General features: G+C 43.3%; 1 protein-coding gene across 2 annotated transcripts in view; it reads left to right on the forward strand.

Annotated features, from left to right (window-relative positions):
- MOB2 (MOB kinase activator 2) overlaps nt 1–22,230 on the forward strand; it is a 154,821-nt gene that overhangs the window by 65,241 nt on the left and 67,350 nt on the right. The window contains exon 1 of one of the 2 annotated variants that reach the window (XM_056850723.1): nt 9,312–9,442. The exons of the other annotated variant lie outside the window; for it this stretch is intronic. Within the exon in view, the coding sequence (XP_056706701.1) occupies nt 9,405–9,442 (38 nt within the window). The 5' untranslated portion in view covers nt 9,312–9,404. Of the gene's footprint in view, nt 1–9,311; nt 9,443–22,230 lie in introns of those variants that run through there. 2 annotated transcript variants of the gene reach the window in all.

Genomic DNA, 22,230 nt, shown 5'->3' on the forward strand with positions numbered 1-22,230 from the left:
AGGGAGACAGATTTCAACTCTTACATCAGCCTAAACATGCCTTAGGGCTGAATGCAATTGCTCAGACTGGTGGGACCGTGAAGCAGAAATTATGTCTTTTAAACAAAAGTGTTACTCATGAGAAAAATTGGGCAAGAACACACAACAGAGGCCTTATTAGAGGCAAAGAAAATAATAATCTAAAAGCAAATTTAAAGTGTAGCCAAGAACTGTAAGAATTCCATAACAAAAGTGCTTTAAAAATATATATCATCTATCCATGAAGCAGAACTTTATGAGGTGCCTGTGTCAGAGGTTAGTAGAAGCAGATATTTTCCATCTGAGCTTTGAAAAGGCAATGGCAGAAGTTGGAGGGGCTTGTGTTGGTGAAAAGCCATGGCGGCTGCATCAGGGAGGGCAAAGTGAGAAAAAGTAATTGTCTGTGTGCCTCTTCCAGCAGTGGAGCCCACTGACAGAATAAGCAGCAGGGGCAGTTTTATCTCCTTTCCCAGATACATTTTTCCCCTAACACCTGTTTGAGCTGTTTTGTGACCTTCAGATTGGAAGTATAATATTGTAGTAAATAAATGTACCGGCATGCTCACAAGGGGTCTAGAGCTGCTTATGCTCCTCCTTACCTAGAACAAAAACATTTTTTCACATTGGAACAAATGTTTTTAGCATCTTAAAGGTGCCACTGGATCTCGGTTTTGTTTTTATGACCCCCTACAGCCATTGTTAGCTTTGCTCTTCGCTGGGTAAATTAGCAGTTAGCTTTTGTTCAAAGTCGATTGGCCACCTAAGTAACCTGATTTTCTTGTACACTGTTTCTTCTCTTTGATGTTGATACACCAGAGTACCAGCAGGCAGCACCTGACTTTATGAATATTCTGGATGGAGATTGCCATGGTTGATGTGATTAAGCTTACTTGACTTCACCATCGCCTCATCGTTCATTGGTAGAGGTGTAAACTAATCGTTTCCCCCCAGTTCAGACAAAATGCACCGCTTTGAGCTTTGGTTTGTGCTGCAGGGAAAAGATTTCAAGCTGAGAGTTGAAGAAACTCTGTGTCCCTAACTTTAGCTATAAGGGAAAACTCAGAAGTCCACAACATTTCATAGACTTCAACATCCAGGTCTTTGAATTAAAAAATGTTGGGGTTCAGCTTAACCTGAGTCTACTAGATGAGTAAATAATAGAAAGGACTCTTGTTGATGCATGTCTGATGAGAGTTTGTAATAGTGTAAAAAATATCTCCTATTTAATAATGCTGGATACAAGTTGTATAAACTAATTTTATGGTGGTTTGGATAATGATTAAGGCACATTGGGCATGGTCCTTGCTATTAGCAGTGCAAGGAGCGTGGATCTTTGCCAGGTTCCCTTCTAATTCACAGAAAATGGATTCCTGCAAACCTGAGAATCTACTGTACAGGGATCAGGAGGGACTGATGGGATGGAAGGGAATGTGACAAATACCCAAGCTTCTGCTCAGTGTTTGCTCAGTGGCAATCTTTTCCACACCTTTTGTGGAAAATGCAAATGAATCTTTTTTTGTCCATGGCGGAATATAAGCATATTTTCTGTGTTTGCCCAGGGTTCTTCAGGGGGCCTACAATAACAGTGGCCCTAGGAAAAGGAAGGAAATAAAAAAATTAATGTAGGTAAGCTGAAAGTTTCTGGAGAAATGAGAAACACATCAACAATGCAGGGAAGCTTTCTCTGTACAGTGTTTGGCCTTTCTCTGGTTGCCTTTTGAGCAGCTGTGGAAGAAAAAGCGAATTCAAAGTAGCTCTCCATTCAGGGCCTCAGCTCCTTTCTCTGAAGTCTGCCGTTTAGATGGAGGATGGATAGATTGTTCTTTGAACATATAGAAAGGGCTGGAAATAAAATACACTGTATTCAGTGGAAACAGGAAGCATATGAGCCCTAGAAAGGATAAGTAGAGCTGCATAGCATCACATCTGTTGTTGCAGCAAGAAAGAGAGCAGCTGCAATCTTGCTATAAAAGGTACTTTTTCTTTCCTGTTCTGTATCTGTTTCCTAACTTCTTCAAATCTTAACATATTCTTTCTAAGGAGTGCGTTATATTGCTGTTGTAAATGTTAAGGCCATCAAAAAACATTTCCACATGTTGCCACCTGCCCAGGGGGGAATGTATGTAGGTTTGCAACATAGATGGACAGTGTCTCACGGAAGGTCACCATGCTAGTGGACAATTGCTTTTGAGTATTGGGCTTCTTCATGGAGCCGCCACAATGCAAAGCCTCCCCCCTCCCGATATCCCTGCAGCTGTATGAAACTCCCAAAGTCTTGATCGTGTCATCGTCTAACCTGCTAATGTAATAGTCAGATTTCTGTACAAAACATCATCCTTTATTTCTCTATCTTTGTAAATACCTTGTAAAGTAGAGCCCTTGCATTATTATTTTTTCATTTAGGAAAAAGTTTATGAACCTCCATTAAACAACTTGTAACACAAGTCAAGGGAGGGCAGATAGGTCAATAGGAGTATTGTGTCTAGATCAAGGGAAGTAATACTACCACTGTATTCTGCATTAGTCAGACCTCACTTGGAATACTGTGTCCAGTTTTGGGCTCCACAATTTAAGAAGGATGTTGACAAGTTGGAGCGTGTCCAGAGGAGAGCGACCAGAATGGTCAAAGGTCTGGAATCCATGCCCTATAAGGAGAGACTTAAGGAGCTGGGTTTGTTTAGTCTGGAGAAGAGAAAGTTAAGGGGTGACATGATAGCCATCTTTAAATATTTGAAGGGATGCCATGTTAATGAGGGAACTAACTTGTTCTCTGTTGCTTCAGAGACTAGGACACGGAGTAATGGATTTAAACTAAGAGAAAAACGATTCCACCTAAACATTAGGAAGAACTTTCTGACGGTGAGGGCAGTTCGACGGTGGAATGCGCTGCCTCGGGTGGGTGGTGGGTGGGTGGGGGGTGGAGTCCCCGTCTTCGGAGGTTTTTAAGCAGAGTTTGGATGGCCATCTGTCGGGAGTGCTTTGATTGTGGGATCCTGCATGGCAGGGGGTTGGACTGGATGGCCTTTGTGGTCTCTTCCAACCTTGTGTGATTTTGTGATTTTAGGTAAAGTAACTGAACAGTTTAAAAAAGTTCATTTCATGTTTGGATTCGAAATTCCAGGAATGCAAGTAAATCTGGTTTGGGTTTTGTTTTTTTGTAAACTACATTTAGAAAGTACATATTCACCCCTAGTTCACTGGACAGAACCTAGAGTGGTGAATGGATGAAAGGTGAAAGGAGAGAAAATCAGACTGGCAGAAGAGTGGAGGGAGAAAGAAAAATGGTGGGCAGGCAGAAAGAGTGTGAGGGGAAGGAAAGACGAGAAACACAGGTGAAATGAGCAGGTGGGCTGGTCTGCAGGGAAGGAAGGAAGATTGAGCAGGATTGGGTGGGCATGCAGGGAAATACAAAAACCTGATTGAGGAAACTAAGATGTAACAGACTAAGGAAGTGAAATAATGGATACGTTGAGACCACTGGAGTGTTAACTACGATTAAATAATTTGATGTAGTAAAGTTCTTGGTAATTAACTGTTTGTTTAATTCTGGGGAGATCTTGCATTCAGTGGTGTTGATCCACCAGTGGCATTTATCAAGTTTGATCATGGTCGGAATTTACTGGCTTGATCTATAGTTCATAGGAGGTTGAGTGAGGATGCACAATTGAACCTGGAACACCCAGATTGATGCAAACACGCTTGGCTTTGGGAAGCAGGCAGGCAGAATGAACCAGCTTGGAATACTAGTTAGAAACCAGGCTAGAGAGCTCCCACCATCCTAGCATGCTTGAGGCATGCAAAAAAGCATATCTTTTATAGTTTTTTTCTTTGTCAAGTGGTTTGAGCAGGCAGCATAATGGGGGAGGAGGGAGATGGGGGTAGCCACAGAAAAGCAGTGTCAGATAGCACACGTACCGCACACATTTCTCTCTGTGTTAAGTGCCGTCAAGTGGCTTTCGATTTATGCTGATCATATGAATTAATGACCTCTAAAATGTCCTATTATCCACAGCCTTGCTCAGGTCTTGCAAATTGATGGCTCTGGCTTCCTTGGTTGAGTCAAGTAAGGATGAGGGGGACTTCAATAGTTGTACAGACCAGGGAGACACAGGTATGACAGTATAACCAAATCAGTGCTATTTTTATATAACTGTAAAGCTAATCTGAAAAGTTATTATCCTAAAAACGAAACCTTCCTCTGGTTGTAAATATTAAGATTATACCAGCAAGAATGAATGTATATGTAGAAAACCATGATTTAAATCTAACTGACTAGAGTCTGAAATCATGACTTAAATTGATTTGATTGGAATAAATCCACCCTGCCAAGTGCAGACCCATGGTGTGGCCTTATTTGGAATACTGTGTGCAGTTCTGGTCACCATATCGTAAAAATGATATTTCAGAGCTGGAAAAAATACAGAAGAGGGCAACCAAGATGATCAAAGACTGGGAGCACCTTTTCTCTGTGGGAGAGTCTAGCACAGGGGTGTCGAACTCATTTGTTAGTAGGGCCGGATATGACATAAATGTCACTTGGTTGGGCCGGGCCATGTGCACACACACACACACACACACATATAAATAAATAAATACAAAAGAAAGAAAGGTCATTTATGCACTGGAGGTTTTGCCTTGGATTTGCCGCTCTATAGTCTAGATGCACATTTTCCCCATCTGAATGCTCAAAACTCCATGGGGTGGGGGTGGGGGGTGGGCTTATTTTTGAGTTTTGAGAATTCGGGTGGGGAAAATGTGCATCTGGAGAGCGGCAAATCCAAGGCAAATCCTCCCGTGCGGAAGGAAGGAAAGAAGGAAGGAAAGAGGCAGAGGGGGACAGAAAAAGAGGAAGAAAGAGAGGGAAAGAAAGAAAAGGAGAAAGCGTGACAGAAAGAGAAAAGAGAAAAAAGAGAAAAGCCTCCCACGCACACACTTGGTCTTGCCAGCTGACACCCGGCCCATTGGGGCCGCAGCAAAACACCCCCCGCCCCCCAGCTGACCTGCGACCCATCAGGGCTGTGGCAAAACGCGCCCTGGCCAACCTGGGCCTCCCAGCTGATCCGTGGGCTGGATAAAATCCCTCTGGGGCCCAGATCCGGCCCGCGGGCCGCATGTTTGACACCCCTGGTCTAGTACTTTCTGGTCTTCAAAAAAGAAGGCTGGGGGGTGGGTGGATGATGGAGTTTTATAAAATAATGCATGGGGTGGAGGAAGTGGCTAGAGGGAGCAATAGTTACAGGACAGACAAAAGGAAAATACTTAATATGGCATGAAATTGTGGAATTCACTGCCAGTAGAGGTGGGAAGGGCCACGGTCATATATGGCTTTACAAGGATGTTAGACAGATTCATGGAGGATAGGTCCATCAGTGGCTATTAGCGGTGGTTAATAAAGTGAGCCTCCACATTCACAGGCCGTAAACTTTTGAAACCCAGTGCTAGGAGGCAATATCAGGGCAGACTTTGACCTTTGGTGACCTGTTGGTTGATCCTGCAGGGCAACTGGTTGGCCACTGTGTGAAGCAGAATACTGGACCCGACGGACCACTGATCTGATCCAGCAGGACTTTTTAATGTTCTTATTCTATGTCCTGGTATGAACAATAGTTGGAAAACTGGAACAGCCTGAGTATTATTCCTTCATCAGATTATTACAGACAAAAGAAAGAGTGCCTTGCATCTCAAGATATAGGTACTCTCCTTCGTGCAGGAAGAAGCGACTTTGTCTGTCCCTACCTTCAAACTATTGGCCTACTGCCTAACAACAGCGAGAAAATTCAGCTGTAATTTTTGTGTGTGGTCCCTTCAGCCTAGCAAAGAGCCGTCCCTAATATTTTTCTGGAGAGTTTGCTACTCTTTAGGGCAATGTGAATATTTGCTTAAGTTAATCAAATGCTGGTTTATCTCCTTCAGCAGACTTTTACTGTGTCTCTCCACAGTCTTTCCATACTTTCTTCCTTCCCCTTCTAGGCTCTGTCACCGGCTATATTTTGCAGCAAATCCTTTTATACCAACTGGGAGAAGCTGGGTGGAGTAAATTGGCTGGCTGCACGGCTGTTTCCTGTATCTGGGCGAATGCCATGCCTGTGCATAATTACCTGATTGTTACTTTTCTGTGACGGGAGGGGAAATACCTCCAATAAACTTTCAAGCTTTGCTTTCACTCCTCCTCCTTACACAATTAGAAAAACTTTATAAACTTTTTAAAAAGGTAGAGTGGCTTCATGGATGTGATATTTGAGAGCTTTGGACACAATCCAGCAAGCAGTTAACTCTGTTTATCCGTACTCCAGATTGTGGCTTTTGCTGGTTAGCTGCAGTTCGCAAATCTCTTAACAGAATTCTGTAGTATTTTATACCGTTGCTACATGAGTTTGGTTGTATACTGATCTTATTCCTTTTGTTTATTCCCTGTACTTGTTTTTGGGCTGGCCGTGGACCGTAATAAAGTTTTAATGTAATGTACTAACTAGTGTGCATTGTATTTTTTAAAAGCTCTGTGGTTTTTAGGGGATTTTCCTGTAGCTCTCTTTATATTTTAGTTCTATATTACATTAAACTTCAGACTTAGTATCTTTTAACTCCGCATGCATTTGAAAAACGAACTTGCAACCAAACCTGGGATGTATTGGATTTAATATTTAGACATACTGCAAAGGCAAATTCTGAAATTGTTTTCTTAGATCAAGTGCTGTGAATTTTATGTCCATAGGGAATTATGACATTTAGCATGGTAGAGTTGGAATCCTTTTAACGTTAACCAAACCCCAAAGAGGGTACAACTTTCAATCAACAGGCTCCTAATGCACAAATCACGTACAGTGTGTAAGGCTGTTTCTTTCATGTGAACACTGCCATTGGCATTATATCAGGTGTGTGCAGAGCTCCTGCTTATGCTGAACCCGATATTGCTTTGCCGCTGAGATGAGAGAGAGAGTAAAAACCAAACAGAACAATTGCCTTATTATTTACACAGCCTGGGGCGGCCTGCCCACTAGATGGACCCAGGCTATTTTATAGGGTGCCAGAAAGTAGGGGCACATGCAGGCCCATAGAGATTTCAGGGGTTGTTTCTATAGAGGTTTGGGGGATCCCTAGCTCACCACACGGAAGTGACATCACTTCTGGGTTTGGACACAATTCCCTCCCTCCTACCATATCAGAGGCTGGGCTGATCGGTGACTAGAGGCATGCGGGAGCCAGCTGTTGTGTGTGTGTCTGTGTGTGTGTGTGTGGGGGGGAGAGCTCTCAAGCCAGCCGGTCCAGGTCACGGAATTACGGTGTCAGCTACTCAAGTAATTTTTTCTTAAGTGCTGCTGCCCACTGACAATTAAAATAACTTAATGAATAAAGTGAGCTGTTAATTTTATTCAACTTTGGAAACTTCAAATGATCAGATTACTGCAACAGTTATAAAGATTAAAGTCTTAGATGCACTAAACATAGCTGCTTTTAAAAAAAAAGTTTCAGCACTAAAATTTAGATCTATTAAAGAGTATAAAAGAAGCTACTGGAAAAATGCATATGTTGCTTTCCCTGGTTGTTTCATACCTACCGTAATTAATTTTCCCACCTACTCTGTGCTTAAATTGCTTTATTTGTTGAGCTATATTTCCCCCATCTTAAATTTCATAGTGACTCGAACATTTTATGTGTACTCACAATTAAATTGTTCTACATATCCTTTCGCCAAAGCATAATGGACACTCTTATATCACATACTACTTTCCAACATGCCCTGCAAACATCAGACAATATTTTCCTCAGTGGATGTTGGAAAAACATCAAATGTGAGTAGTCCTGTGCCCATTTGTTAAACAATTAAAAGGATACCCATCCTCTTCCCCTTTTCCCTGTTCAGAGGAGCGTCTCTGGCTTATGCCCTCCAGCCAACCTCCCTGACTTCCAGGCTTACCAAGTTGTAGCGGCTGGCTTCCTGTGAGGGCGTGCTTCTTAAGGGACATGGGGTAGGGGATGTCATCCCTCCCCCAACACGCTTCTGAGAGAATGAAATTTGTCCAGTTCAAGTAAGTTCACAAAAGGTTTTTTAGTATATTTTGAAGTCACACATTCTTCAGGGTTAGGTTTCCAAAGCAAAAACTAAAACAAGCCCAGATGATCTGGCATTTGATTTATCCAAGGGGTTTAACCATCTGAGCATGTAAAATTTCACTCCTCAATTTTTGTTTTGACTCTTACTGGAAGTGTGTGTGTGTGTGTGTGTGTGTGTGTGTGTGTGTGTGTGTGTGTGTGAAAGCTTACTGTATTTTAAAGAGAAGCTTGTCCAATTAAAGTGATTAATCTGACTTGCAGCCCTATGGCCGCTTCTAATGGAAAAGAATTCCTGGACCAAAAGAAGTTTTTATGACGTCATTTCTGTGAAATCTACATGTGGAGTGCGTGATTATCTTGCATCTGGGTCTTTTGCGTACATACACTGTACATTCACTGGGGACCTAGTGTGAGTGGCCAGTGGGCATGCGCAGACCCACAAATCCACATGGTTGATCATCACACATTGCCACCTGCATTCATCCCTTTGTGAAAATGCCTGCTTTGTAGAGTGAAGCCGTGCTTAGATGTATTGTGAAAATACTTGCATAATAGTTACAGTTATACGTCCCCAAAACGGAATGGATGAGCGACATGAATGCTCAGGGATCGGGAGCAGGGGGCAGTCTAGGAAGAGAAGCAAAGTAGCCTTATCAGAGACATTGCTATCCAGTGATTTATTGGGCTGTTGGAAGCCTTCCCCCTCCCCTCCCTCCCCCCCTCTCTCGAGCCAGACATCCTTGATGCTTTGTGATTACTCTCCCATCCCACCCTATTTCTTGCTTGACCATCTTCAGCTTCGACATGAAAGAATCTGGATGCCAGCTACTCCGCTTTGTGTTGCCTGGCTTTCCTGAGGCGGTCATGAATACTTGAGTAATAAGTCACAGCAGGCTACAGAGGAAGAGGGAGCTCTGAAGCAGCTTGCAAACTAATTAGAAGAGGAGGGCGAAACACACAAGCTTGGTTCTTCGACACTGTTAGCCTTTGAAACTTTTGGACAGGACGTTAAGGTTTTTATCTCTTCCTTGCCCCCCCCCCCCCACTTCAGCTGCCGATCTCTGCTGCATTTTGGGAAAAGGTTTATAGGTTTTGCTGGACAAGAGGTGGAGTATTTCACATCCTCAGGCTCTTGTTTTTGCCTGTGGCGATTTCCTTTTGTACTTCCTGCTAACTGGTGATTTCAGATTGTTCCCACTGATGACTGTGTGAAACAGGAAAGAGATTCCTTGACTGACTTAACGCCTTTCTGACAAACAGGTGCTTCTGTTTTCATTGAAGCAGGACAATTTTATTTCACTCTGGATTTTTTCTTAAAATTTTTATCTCCAAGCATGAGACTCAAGAGGAATGGGTCTTATACACTGAACAGGTAAGGAAGGACCACTGTGTTGTTTTCTCTTTTTTTAACCAATGAAAAGTGTGGAAAGTATTTCTACAATTAGAGGGAAAAGCTGTCTGTCTGTCTCTGCTGCTATAATACTTACAGTATGTATGTATTTTTCTGTAAAAAATACTCCTCTGGTAGCTTCATATTGCATGCTTTGTTTTTTGTAAAGTGCTTTATAGTCTTTGTGTACCCCAAGAATACTATCTGAGATAGATGATTAATGTTTCTATTTTACAGAGGGAAACTGAGATTGATAGCAAGTGACTTGTCCAAGGTCACACTATCAGTTCATGCCTCCTTTGCCAATCTTCTGGACCACGTTAGCTCTTGCGTGTAGAAGAATGTCAACATCTTGGTAGATAGACTGTAATAAAAGGCTTAAAGTTTCTGCTCAGTACAAAAGATATCTAATTTTTTCTTACCTCCAGGAACATGTTGTAGTGGAAAGTGTTTTCTGCTGCATTAAGGTAGACGAACTTAACCCTTGAGACATGGAATTTCAATTTTGCTATAACTGGAGGCTAACTTGAAAATTCCTGGCTCCAGTTTATACACTGTGAGCCATTGTATGGCTGATTATAGTATATTCAGTAATGTCAAGACTATCAGGGATGTTAGAATATGGCCAGCTTTAATTGCTTTAGATAGAATTATGGCAGGAAGGAGGAGGTGAGAAAGCTGCATTTTGCTGATAGAAAATGCAGAAACTTTATTTCTACATCACTGGCTTGGATCCACAAAAAATTTCCACCTGACAGAAGGGTTTTCTAAGTGGGCAGTGGTTTGATTCTGGACCACCATCCCTGATGTCATGCCTGTAATTCAGGTGACGTAGCCTCTGGCTGAGATATTTATGCCTCAATAAACATGTTAACCTTTAAGGTGCTACAGGAATCTTTCTTTTCTCATGAAAAAGTATTACCAACTGTTGAACTCTATTAGTGCCAAGGTATGTGGTGAGTACTATGAGATTTCCCAGTGCTTGGGCATTTTTTAGTCCTATCCAAAAAGTTTGTTTTTTAAAGTAAACAGCTCACATGGGAGAGAATCTCTGTCTACATTCCTAATTTGTTTATCCCATCACAGGTTCATAATATACTGTAATGAAAAATATATCAAAATACTGTGTTTTGACCTTAAACTTTTAACTTGTCAACCAAACCAGTTATTGTAGCAAACTTTGGTTGTTTATGCACATGTACTTTAACAAAAGCTCGCCCATGGCCTGACTTGGTTGTTCCTTGGAGTTATGCATGAGTTTTCCATCCATTAGAGATGACCTCATGCCCAGCCCTTGCAAATCCCGGGTCTTCCCGTTGCTGGGATAATCCAATTTCAATCTCTCCTGAGATCAGCTGGGGTGAAATCTCTGTGCATAAGCCAAAGTGCGGGACACGGAAGCTGGGGGGGGGGGGAAGGTTTCCCCCCAGTAAGCAGCACAGTCAATTACAAAGCACAATTTCAAGGAGCAGGGACTCAAATGCTTCCTGCTTTCGCAGAGTTCTTGCTGAGCAGACTGACACAAGAAAGGATTGTAAAACAATACCCGGGTTTCTCTATCCACCTGTTCCTTTTTAGAGAGCTCCATTCCTCCCAAAAGCTTTTAAACACTGCACTTGGGTGTTTAGTAAACGCTACAGCCAATTACAAAGCAGCATTTTCAAGGGGAGGGGAGATGCTTCTGGATTAGAGCTTGGTGACTTTACTGGTGCATAGCATTTTCAGCGTTCGCAACATAAAAGTGTGGGATGAGCCAGCATTGAGCCCCAGGGAAAACTCCCATGCATAATCGACCCTTGTCTTTATTCTAGATTTCTAATGGTCTGTATACCTGCTCCTCACTATTTTCTGGGGACATGGAGTAGAAATGTGATGTTAGAAAGTTGCAAAGTGAAGATAACCCTGTGATTTGTATAATTTGCAATTTTACATCTGGGTGTCTGCTGTCCTCCTGGTTTGTTTCATGGACTGAGAAAAACTGCACCCGGAGGCGGGGAGGGGGGGGACAGGAATACTTAAGAGTGTGCAGATTTGGGTATCTTTGCAGTATCAGCAGCAAATCCTTCTCCTTGTGCACCTCTTTGCAGATACATGTTTAAAGGAAATTGTGCTCAGCATAGGTTACATGTGACACTGTTCATCAAACAAGAATGGGTCCTGCACATTAACCCTTTGGTGTTAGCAGGCCCAGTTGATGGCACCCATGATAGTACCCCTGTAACTCCTAGCTGCATCTTGTCTTTTCCCTTCCCTAGCTGGCTGTCATTCTTCCTCCAATTACAAAGGGACTGGAATCTCTTTGGAAAAACCTGCCCAGTCCCTAGCAATTTCAGTGCTTGCCGAAGAGATTCAAGCAGACTGGATGCAAGCTTTTGTATTTGAAAAACCGACATACATTACCTGCTTGAGCCGTTCTGGTCTCTTCTTATTTCTGTGTAATGCCACCCCTGTGGGATTCAAGGTAGACTGTGGATAAAGTGCCTCTGATTGGGCCGATGGCTTGCATCACTGCTGCCTGGAGTTCCTAATTCTTTGGCAGCTTGCTTTGGACTCTGGTCCTTGCTTGGCCAGGAGGTGTGGTCCTTCTTCAGTGCAGCCCCAGCAGGATGCGGCGGGGGGCAAATGCCTTGACGCAGCCCCTGGAACTGCTTCTTGGATTCCAAGGTGACTCCTCTGAATTGCGCCTTGGACTCTGATGGGGCAGCAACGGAGTAGGGCAGTCAAGGGGGCTCAGTGGCCTTAGGCCAACGCTATGGGTTAGGGACAAATTAGGTGACACGGCAGGAGATCCGCATTCTGATCTTATGAGTCTCCTGTAAAAGTTGAAATCAGTTGTTGAATGGTAGTTGTGAGTCATATTACAGTTTCTGCACTGGGAAGGGGGGGGTTTAACCTTTTTCATCTCCGGCTGTTCTCCCTTGGAAGTAGTATTAGGCCCACCAAACAATTTCCCCCCTGCCCATAGAGACTCATTGGCTTTTGCTAATTCTTTCATTAGGAAGGAAAGCATGCACCTGGGTTTTGTGTTATCACTCACTTTGAGAAGATGACTGGGGGAAAAAACCCCACACATACTGCTGTCTGTCCTTGTGGAATTATAGGTCAGAATTACTTTTAACAGTAAGAAATTTAGAGTTACACATTCTGATAGACGTGAAACAGGTTTAATACTGTGCAGAGACTTTAAATCCTGTTCTTGTTCTATAGAAAACTCTTTTTGATGCAGTGCCTTGTTAATGTCATATTAGGCTTTCAGGGTGAGTAAGATTTGGCAGGCAAAAATGTGGTTTACTCTGCCCCTCCTCACCAAAAAAAAAAAATCCATTCCCTAATGTTCTTATTTACTGATTATTGCCCTTGAATAAACAGGGCAGGTTAAAAAAGGGAAGGTTTTATCTTTGGTATTATTGAATTTGACATTTCGTATGCATTTCTTACATCATCGTTTGGGAGACAATTGCAAACACAAATCCCCTGAAAATAAAGTGTCTGCCTAGAATCGCTAATTCACTTCAAGCGGAAAAGCAAAAATATGTTCATTTTGTTCTCCGAATTTATTCAAGAATAAATTCTTAAGAAAAGATCTAAGGCAGATCTTTTGAAATTGTTTTAAAGCAAACATTGAGATGTATCACAGTTATATTTTTGGAATAGGCAGGCACTTAATTTAAAGTATTCAGTGCAAGCAAATGTATTCACTTTGGCATCGTGCTCTTGCTGGGTATGTTCCACTGCTACTGGATAACTAGTTGAATTTAGAACCATAGGTATAATTGTTCAAATTCCCAAGTGAGTGGACATTTCTTGCAGTTAGAAAGGTCTCTGGTTTTAATTTCGCTGGTATATGGGGGAGCAAGAATATGGGATCCAGGAGAATAGACTAAGGTTCAGTAAGTGATAGTTCAGAGATTGAAAGAAAGAGCCATTTGTAGCCGCAAGTGTTATTAGCCTTCCTGCTCAGATGTAACCCCTGTGAAATATTTGTTGCCTGAAAGACCCTTAAAAAAACTTTCCCTACCGCTTTCTTGGAAGAGATTCTTACTTTCCACCACAAATAGATAAGTGCCTCTATATGAGCTTTCCTTTTTCATGTTGTTGTCTTTCCAGAATAAGGCAAGAATTGTAGCTCCTGCTTGACTCTTTGACTTTGGCATTGCTTTGGATTTCGAACTTCGTGTGTTAAATCTGCAGCTGCATTCCTGTATTCCTTTGTGCTGCAGTTTTCTTCTACAGACTGAAGGTCATTAATAATTGCAATTTGCTTAGTCTTTTGTTTATTGTCAGTGAATAATGTCTGTGCATAAACCTGGGTGTAATTTTCTTAGCTTTTAGTTCTCCTTCATCATGAGTGGCTGCTGGTCAGCATCATTCTGTATATACTACATGCCTGGCAAATAGCCTGGCTGTGGTTTTTCCATGTATCTCTTTCCTGAGTATATATATTATCCTGCTTGTTGAGAAGTAATAACTGGTGAGAATGCGTTCTGGGAAGAATAATTAACTATTGTATCAGAGCCAGTGTGGTGTTTGGCACTGTATGATGGTGATGGTATGAGTTGAGTTGTTTGATTGGTTTAGTGCATTCCTCATAGTAACAAACTTCTGAAGAATAGCATACTATGTAGATTGGGAACTACTGGTCATTGGGACTCTGGTCGATTGGAAAATAGATGTTGGTTATTTCATACGCTTGATACGCCACTAGGGTTTAAATAATATCACTGTGAGCAGGTAGGCTGGTAGGTTTCCTGGTCTTATTGATGAGACTGGGGTACTTTGTGTTAAAGGGCAGGGGAGAGAGCTTTACACAAATGCCACAAATTCAAATGTGAAGCAAACACAGAGTGGCAAGAAAGAGGCAAAGGACTGTAGCCTATGAAAGTGTATGCCAAAATATATACATTGACTTTTAAGGTGCCACAAGGCTCACACGTTTTGGGTTATCCCTGGATCATATTGGTTACAAAGACTTTTTCCTTGTAGGAACCAAGTTAGTAATTAGTGCATTTATTCAGATAAATAAGAACTGACATATAATGATGAACTACTGAGCTGTATTTAACACCCTACTATCATGAGGAACTGATTGCTTTCAAGTTGGTTCTTGACTTTGTGCAACAAAGCTCTATCCAAATGTTTAGGAAGCAGTCAGTTTGGGCGCAGGGCCTTGTACCTGATGCCTGATGGAGCTTTAATGCTGGATTTTAATGCCAGATTTTAAGAAAGAACTTTTAATGCTTTGTTTTTACTGGGTTTTTTTTGTAAGCCACCTCGAGCAGGTTCTCTGCAGAGGCAACATAAAAATTTGCTAAATAAACACATAATGCAAATGGTGTGAACTTCTGAACTTCTTGTGTTCTGTTCCCTTTGCCTGTGCAGACTTGGCTTTGACATGGATTATAAGTGACTCCTGATTGTGGATGCTAGGATAAATCAAGCCTACAAGGAAACATTTGCATTCTCAATTCACTGTCCCCAACCTTTAAAAATTCTCTTCATACGGCATCTGCATTTGAAAGCTTTTATTGGATTTTTTAAAAATGTGGGCAAAGGCTAAGTGGGTGAATGGCACTCTTTCACCATGACTTCAATAATTGCCAAGTTAAAAGGAAAATCTGTTTATTGCCCTCCTGAGATTTAAAACTAGCCAGACTGGCTTTTAAAATGCAAATTTTAAATTTTTCTAGTGAGAGAGAATGCACCAAATTTGAAATCCATAGCAGCAAACTGATTTCAGCATTGCATCACACAGTGCCAGTGTGCATCAAAACAATGCTGTTCTTGTCTCTATGGCAGTGCCAGAGGATATGTGTTGGTGACCAAATAACCACTGATAATGAATCTTTTGAAGTCTATTTTTCACTTCTTCAAATGGAATTATTGCCATAGACAAAACTAGATTTATTGAAATTTTTACATACACCCCTCCACACACAGACCCACTGGATTTCCAGTTCACTTGCCTCTGTATCTACTGTAAGAGCCATCATGGCAAATAAGTACTATGCTGTGCCAGTAGTTCGCACTGGATTTGTAGGCTTCAAAAGCCCGAAAGATCACTTTGGTTATGCGTTGCATTGGTAATAACCTGTTATCCAATCAGTTTCATATGTGCTTTGGGTTTCTTTGGACTTTCAACTGCTTGTGTTACACTGGAGGGAATGTTACCCTATGTAGGCAGTCTCCCCTTTAGTTGGGATTAGCTGAGGAGACAGCTAGCGAGGGGGGGGGTAACTGGGATCTATAATCTACTTTTACCAAGATAAATCCTTGGAAAACCTCTCAAATGAACAGGCAGTTGTACAAATCAAAAGGGTAATTCATTAAAGTATAAAATAATAAAGAATATACTTTCAAGCAATTGACATTCACACACAAATCATATAACAGTTAAGAGAAAAAGGGTGGAAGTTGGATAGGGTTTCAAGGATGGGCGATATTTACTGGTCTTGAAGAGATCTCCAAGGAAAGCAGAGCTGAAGAGCGAAAACGGCCAGCGTTTCTGGGAGCAAAGTAAAAAAGGCCCCCACGCAAGTGGGGGTGTATGCACAGATCCAGAATATACATACATTGTGAATGGCCAAAGGTCCAATATTTATACCGCAAAATGGGTCCTGAGACAGTATGAGGTAAGCTGGCAGGAAAGCCAGATACAAAGAATTGATTGCTTTTCTGGGGTCCAAACAAAAAGATAGGAGAGATTTGATGAGTCATCAGAATGCAAGAGAATGCCTCCTGAATACTAATTGATTGCCAGGATGAGTGCAGATAGGGTAATTAATGGTCTGCTTGGAGTGCTGATTAAATCACTTTAGGGTGACACAATGGAGATTAGCTAGCCCCATTATCCTGCCAGGCACACCTTTGGGCTGTGGGAAAAGTACAGCTGCCAGCCACCTTCCTGCTCAAGTTAGATATACAAGATGGATCCCAGCACTCTCTGAGATGCATCCATTTTGTGGGGAGCAGTGCCATCGTGGCATCCCTTTGTGGGAGGAGGGGTTCGACTGCTGGCAGGAACTGCCATGGGAAAGACTCAGAAAACTGTAGTGTAGGCAAATTCTCCATTCTTTTGGGGGTGGAAAAGGAGATCCCACTTGACAAATGTTACTGAGATTCTGGTATTCAGTTCAACCATTTTGAGCCAAGCTACAAGTCATGGGGTCCATGGGTCCATCCTGTGGCCACCAATGCCATTTCAGAAGCATTTGTCATTCTTTAAAAATTGCCGCGAGACCCTGATCCAGAGTGGGCACATAGCATGGTGGCCCCAGCACTTCTTGCCCTCTCCCCACCTTTTCTGGCACTAAAACAGCCTGTGGGGGACAAGAGCTCCTGGGGCCACCATGCTGCATGTGCAGTCTGGACTGGGGTCTCACAGCAGTTTTTAAAGAACGATGAATGCTTCTAAAATGGCACTGGTGGTCACGGGATGAACTTGTGACTGCTGTCACTAGTAGTGTGGTCCTCTGAATGAGCTTGATGCAATTATCAAACATCAGGAAATGCCTTCTTCCTTGCCAAGCTTTGTTTCATTTGTTGTTTAGATACTTGACGCTTGTTATGATTGCACAAATGTATGGGTTGTGCTTGAGAGAATGTATAATTTATGGAGTGTATTGTAGGGATTATGTTTGAGAAAATCCTGAGTCCTGGCTTCTAAATTCTTCATCTGGTTCTTAGAACTGCAGAAAATTTGTCGAGGCCTGTCATAGGCAATAACCAGTGATTTGAACAGAACCTGGAAACTAATTGGTAGCTAATGGGGTGACTTGTAGAATAGGTATGGTATGCTTACTCATCCTAGCTCCTGGTAGTAATTGAGCTGCAGCATTCAGTACCAACTGAAGTTTTCATAGGGTTCCACAGGAGTTTTCATAGGGTTGCATGGGAGTTACGCCACCCAAAAAGGTGGCGTATCTTGCAAAAATAAAAAAGGGGCGTTCCCTGCCTGAAAGAACATTGGAGGCTGCCTAAAGGTGGCTTCTCCCCCAGTCCGGCGCCGGAACGCCTTCTGGGATGCCAGCGCAGGCTTTTACCCCAGTGAGATGCCGGCAGAAGGCCCTGTCGGCGTCCCGGGGCAGCACTGTCACAGTGGCTCCAATCATCTGGGCTTTCCCCCCGGTGTTTGGGCCACTAACACCGGCATAAGTTGCCCGGATGCCGGCGTGGGGGGCCTGAACATTGGCGCAGCGCCATCCTAGCCTCCTAAGGGCTTTTGCCCTTCAGGCTCAGGAATGCGCTGTTAATTCTTCAGCATAATGGGTAAAAATAATATTTGGAATTGCTGGGAGGCTTAAAATGTTAACTTTTTAATATTGCATTTCTGATTATTTGGATTGGATGGATAGGCTTCCCTGTAAGAATAAGATGAACAGAGGGAGTGACCATCAGTAACTCAGCTATCCTTTTGCTTATCACAGGAGTGATTAATCATGGGAGTGATTTTTAGTCCTATCTATTGGTTGTTTCCTTTTTTCCCAGATAAGGGAGGAGTTTGTATAATTCCTTGTTCTGAAAGCAGGAAAATGCTGAAGGCAACAGCCACAAATCTTAAATGAAAATGCTATTTAATGCCATTTCAGCATATTGCTGGGGATTAGTTTGGACTTATGGTCATAGTTAACATTATTCTGATTTTACTTCAAGAATTTAAATGGAAAAGGTGTAGTCTAGCCCCTGCAGATAACAGCCGTATAAGATGCATGGTTGATTATCGCACACGCAAATATAAAAGGTGAAGGGATTGATATTGTTTGAGAAGTTGCGTTAACTCATGTTTTGTCACCGTTTGATCACACTCATCTGTATCATTGTGGGGGGAGACATTTTGCTGTTAGGGATGTTCAGGGCCTGAGTCATCCAGGGGTGTAAGGATTTATTCTTGGTGGCAGGGAATGGAACATCTGGTTTGCCGGTATTCCAGGCATGAATGCTCCACTCATTCTCCAAGTGTAAGCAGGGATAGAGTTAAGATCCTGAGCTTTGCTTGAATTCTCTTTGTGCTGAGAACCTGCCGGTTAGGTACTGCTGGCTCCTTGTATGAGGGTTAGGGAATGCTTGGGCTCTCTCTCTTTTTGACTGGGCTTCTGGCTGTGGTGCATCCAACCCTAATGATAACTTTTGTGCATGGTGATGATGCAAATAGACATGTTGCCAGGTTTCCAGCACCCCAAAGTGTCCAAGATTTGTACATAATGATGCCATGTCATATGATGGTGATGGGAAAGTATAGAGCAGGCCTGATGATGCCATATACTTTCATAATGCAGTTCACGTAGCTTCAGTCGAGTCCAATTTTGGCTCATGCAGTTGTTTAAATTGTGCACCGATTTATACTGTCAGTGGTTTGGGCTAGGCTGGCATTTTCGTCTTATGTTGATGCCACTGCTATTATGCATTTTGATTTAGCCAAGCCCCGCATAGTTGTCTTTCTAAAAAAAATTGAAGTTGCTTCTTAGCAATAGCCAACTAAAGCGTGTGCTGGTGAATTTTGCTACTTAGCTTTATCATTTTTGAACAGCTGCATTCTACACAGCACTTTAACAAGTAAGGTCCCCTGACTTGCTTTCCCTGCATGCACGCCGATCAAGACCATGGCACCAGGGGAGGAAGGGCCTCTGCTTTCCCCCGTGCATGCGGCCCCACAATGGAAAAATGTTTCTGCCCAGGAAAACAGTGTGTGGGGAAGGCAGAGATCCCTCTTGCCATAGTGCCTTGGTCCCAGCCCAGGTTGGGTCCTGTTTCCTGTAGCTGCATATGGTGTCATATGGTTTTGGCCCTAGTATTGTGGCACATGAAGCCAGGACTGGGTTCATACAGTGCCTGTTTCTTGTTTTTGCTTGTTAGCTAGCCACCCTGCATCCAAGGTGGGGAAGAAAAGAGAGGAAACTGTTACCAAAAGCAACTTGTGGTTTGCAGACTAATCTGTACTTGATTTTTAGTTTAGATGATGGTTGGAAACTTACCAGTGTCAGAAAACCATAAAATTGAGCTGGAGAGATGTAGGCACGAAAATGCTGTCTATACAGGTTGAGTATCCCTTATTCAGAATGCTCAGAACCAGAAGTGTTCCATATTTCAGATCTTTCCATATTTTGGAATATTTTGGAATATTTGTATATACATAATAAGATATCTTGGATGGGACCCAAGTCTAAACATGAAATTCATTTATGTTGGACTAGATGACCCTGGTGGGCCCTTCCAACTCTATAATTCTATGATTCTATGATTCTATGTTTTATAAATGTTATAAATGCTATACACATAGTCTGAATGTAATATAAAAATATTTTTCATAATTTTGTATTCATTGAACCATCAGAAAGCAAAGGTGAGAGAGGCTTGGTGTGTTGCTATGGGCTTGTGAGTAATGCCTGCACGTCAGCTAAAAACTTCCTCAATATGCGACTACCGCTGCTAGAATTCTATATGCCTCACACTGGAAAACTCCAAAAATCCCGGAATTATCTGAATGGATTTACAAGTTATTAGACTTTGCTTTGCTGTCAAAACTAACGCACCTGATGAAAAGAATTTGCTGGATGATTTTAAGACGAAATGGCAACCAATATATGATAAATATCTATCTGTGCCAAATATTATTGCTAGATGTAGGATATAGATACCAGTTATTAGCTGGTATTCAATATAAGGAAATGATAATTTCAGCCAAAGGTTAGATTCAAGGCTACAAATTCATATTGTGGTATCAGAGTGTGGTTGATTAATTATTATCTACCGTATATACTCGTGTATAAGCCGAGTTTTTCAGCCCCAAAAAAGGGCTGAAAAAGCCGAACTCGGCTTATACACGGGTCAATACGGTAGGGTAGGGGAGGAGGGAGGAGGGAGGAGGGAACTTACTGCCGCCGCCGCCGGTCCCACGCCGCTTCCTGCTGCCAAGAGCGGCCTGGGGCGGCCTCCTGCAGCTGCAGGGCGGCTGCCCCGGCCCTCGCCCGGCCTCGCCGCCGCTGCTGCCGGCCGAGGGCGGCCTGGGGCGGCTGCCCCGGCCCTCGCCCGGCCTCGCCGCCGCTGCTGCCGGCCGAGGGCGGCCTGGGGCGGCTGCCCCGGCCCTCGCCCGGCCTCGCCGCCGCTGCTGCCGGCCGAGGGCGGCCTGGGGCGGCTGCCCCGGCCCTCGCCCGGCCTCGCCGCCGCTGCTGCCGGCCGAGGGCGGCCTGGGGCGGCTGCCCCGGCCCTCGCCCGGCCTCGCCGCCGCTGCTGCCGGCCGAGGGCGGCCTGGGGCGGCTGCCCCGGCCCTCGCCCGGCCTCGCCGCCGCTGCTGCAAGGCCGAGGGCGGCCTGGGGCGGCTGCCCCGGCCCTCGCCCGGCCTCGCCGCCGCTGCTGCCGGCCTGGGGCGGCTGCAGGGAGGCTGCCCCGGCCCTTGCCTGGTTGTGTCGCCGCCGCCGCCAGGCCCGCGCCGCTTGCTGCCGGGAGCCCAGGTAAGCCTGCCGGGGGGGGGGAGGGGTTATAAGCCGACCCTCGGCTTATACACGGGTGCCTAATTTTTCCCCATTTTTGGGGAGAAATTAGGCACCTCGGCTTATACGCGGGTCGGCTTATACACGGGTATATACGGTACTAAGTAGTTTTAAATATCATGTTATGCATAGCACTCCATAAGGGAATGGCAATATATTATAGGGCACTATTAAGACATAGTTCTAGAATTTTAAGGATGGGATTGAAGCGGATGTATGAACATATTACTTTGTTAACTCTTGGACACAGATATGTGTTTGTCTTCTTCCTTTTTAACCCTTTTTTGTTTCTGTATCCCATTATATAAAATTTATAATAAATTTTAAAAAAACTTCCAGTTTTGGGGTCAATCTGGTTTTGGGGTGTCCGGCAAAGGGATTCTCAACCTTTACCTCCAACCAAAATCTCACTTTGTAGATGTTTATTTCATAGGAGTTCCCCCTATAACTAAGATCTACTTCCATGCAGTACTCTCCTTCCTCCTCATTTTCTCAGAATGCTTTGTCCCCCCTTCCCCATTTGAGTGGTTGCAGATTTGCTGTTCCTCAGAGAGCTTCAGGATGTGTGATGTTTATTTTTTTACAGTGTTTATTTTTGAGCATAATTGGAAAATTAATTCACTGTAGTTTGTTGTGACTTTGCCTGGTTTGACAAATTTAAGTGCAGGTAAATTCAGTTCAAATATATACTTCCCTTGATTCATCCAGGATAAATTCTGTAGCTGATGTTTACAGGAGGTCAGACAGTTATTCTCTCTGTCCTACAAGATGGCAGGTAACTGGTTGATAGCATTGCAGTGGTGTTTCCATGCAATCATGACTGGTCAATCATGAATGGTCTTATATAGAAAAGCCTTAATTACATGTGTGTTAAAAATTAGCACTCTTGGTCTTCATGTATTTTTTTAAAAGACATTGTTAAGCTGCTAAATGGGATTTTACATCCCCAGAAAGGGGTCCAACAGCCCATCAGGCATATGGATTGAGGCTTGACATTGCAAGCCTGATCATTTTCATACCAACTGGATTTTACAACAAACCTTTCTGTCATGTATTAGTAGAAAGTGGGTCATTGGACGAGGTTTCCAAACCCTTTCTGTAGTCTTCTGCTTTCCTTGCAGACATGTTGGCACATGAAGGCTGTCCAAACAGGTTTTAACTTGGGAATATGAAGCCATCCTCTTTCCCAGATGTGTTAAGATGGAATGAAAACAAGGAAAAGAGCTTTATTTTAGATATCCACACCCTGCTTTTCTCCCCAGTGGGGACCCAAACTGCCTTATAGCT

This window comes from Euleptes europaea, chromosome 6, assembly GCF_029931775.1.
Source record: "Euleptes europaea isolate rEulEur1 chromosome 6, rEulEur1.hap1, whole genome shotgun sequence".
Taxonomy (NCBI): Eukaryota; Metazoa; Chordata; class Lepidosauria; order Squamata; family Sphaerodactylidae; genus Euleptes; species Euleptes europaea.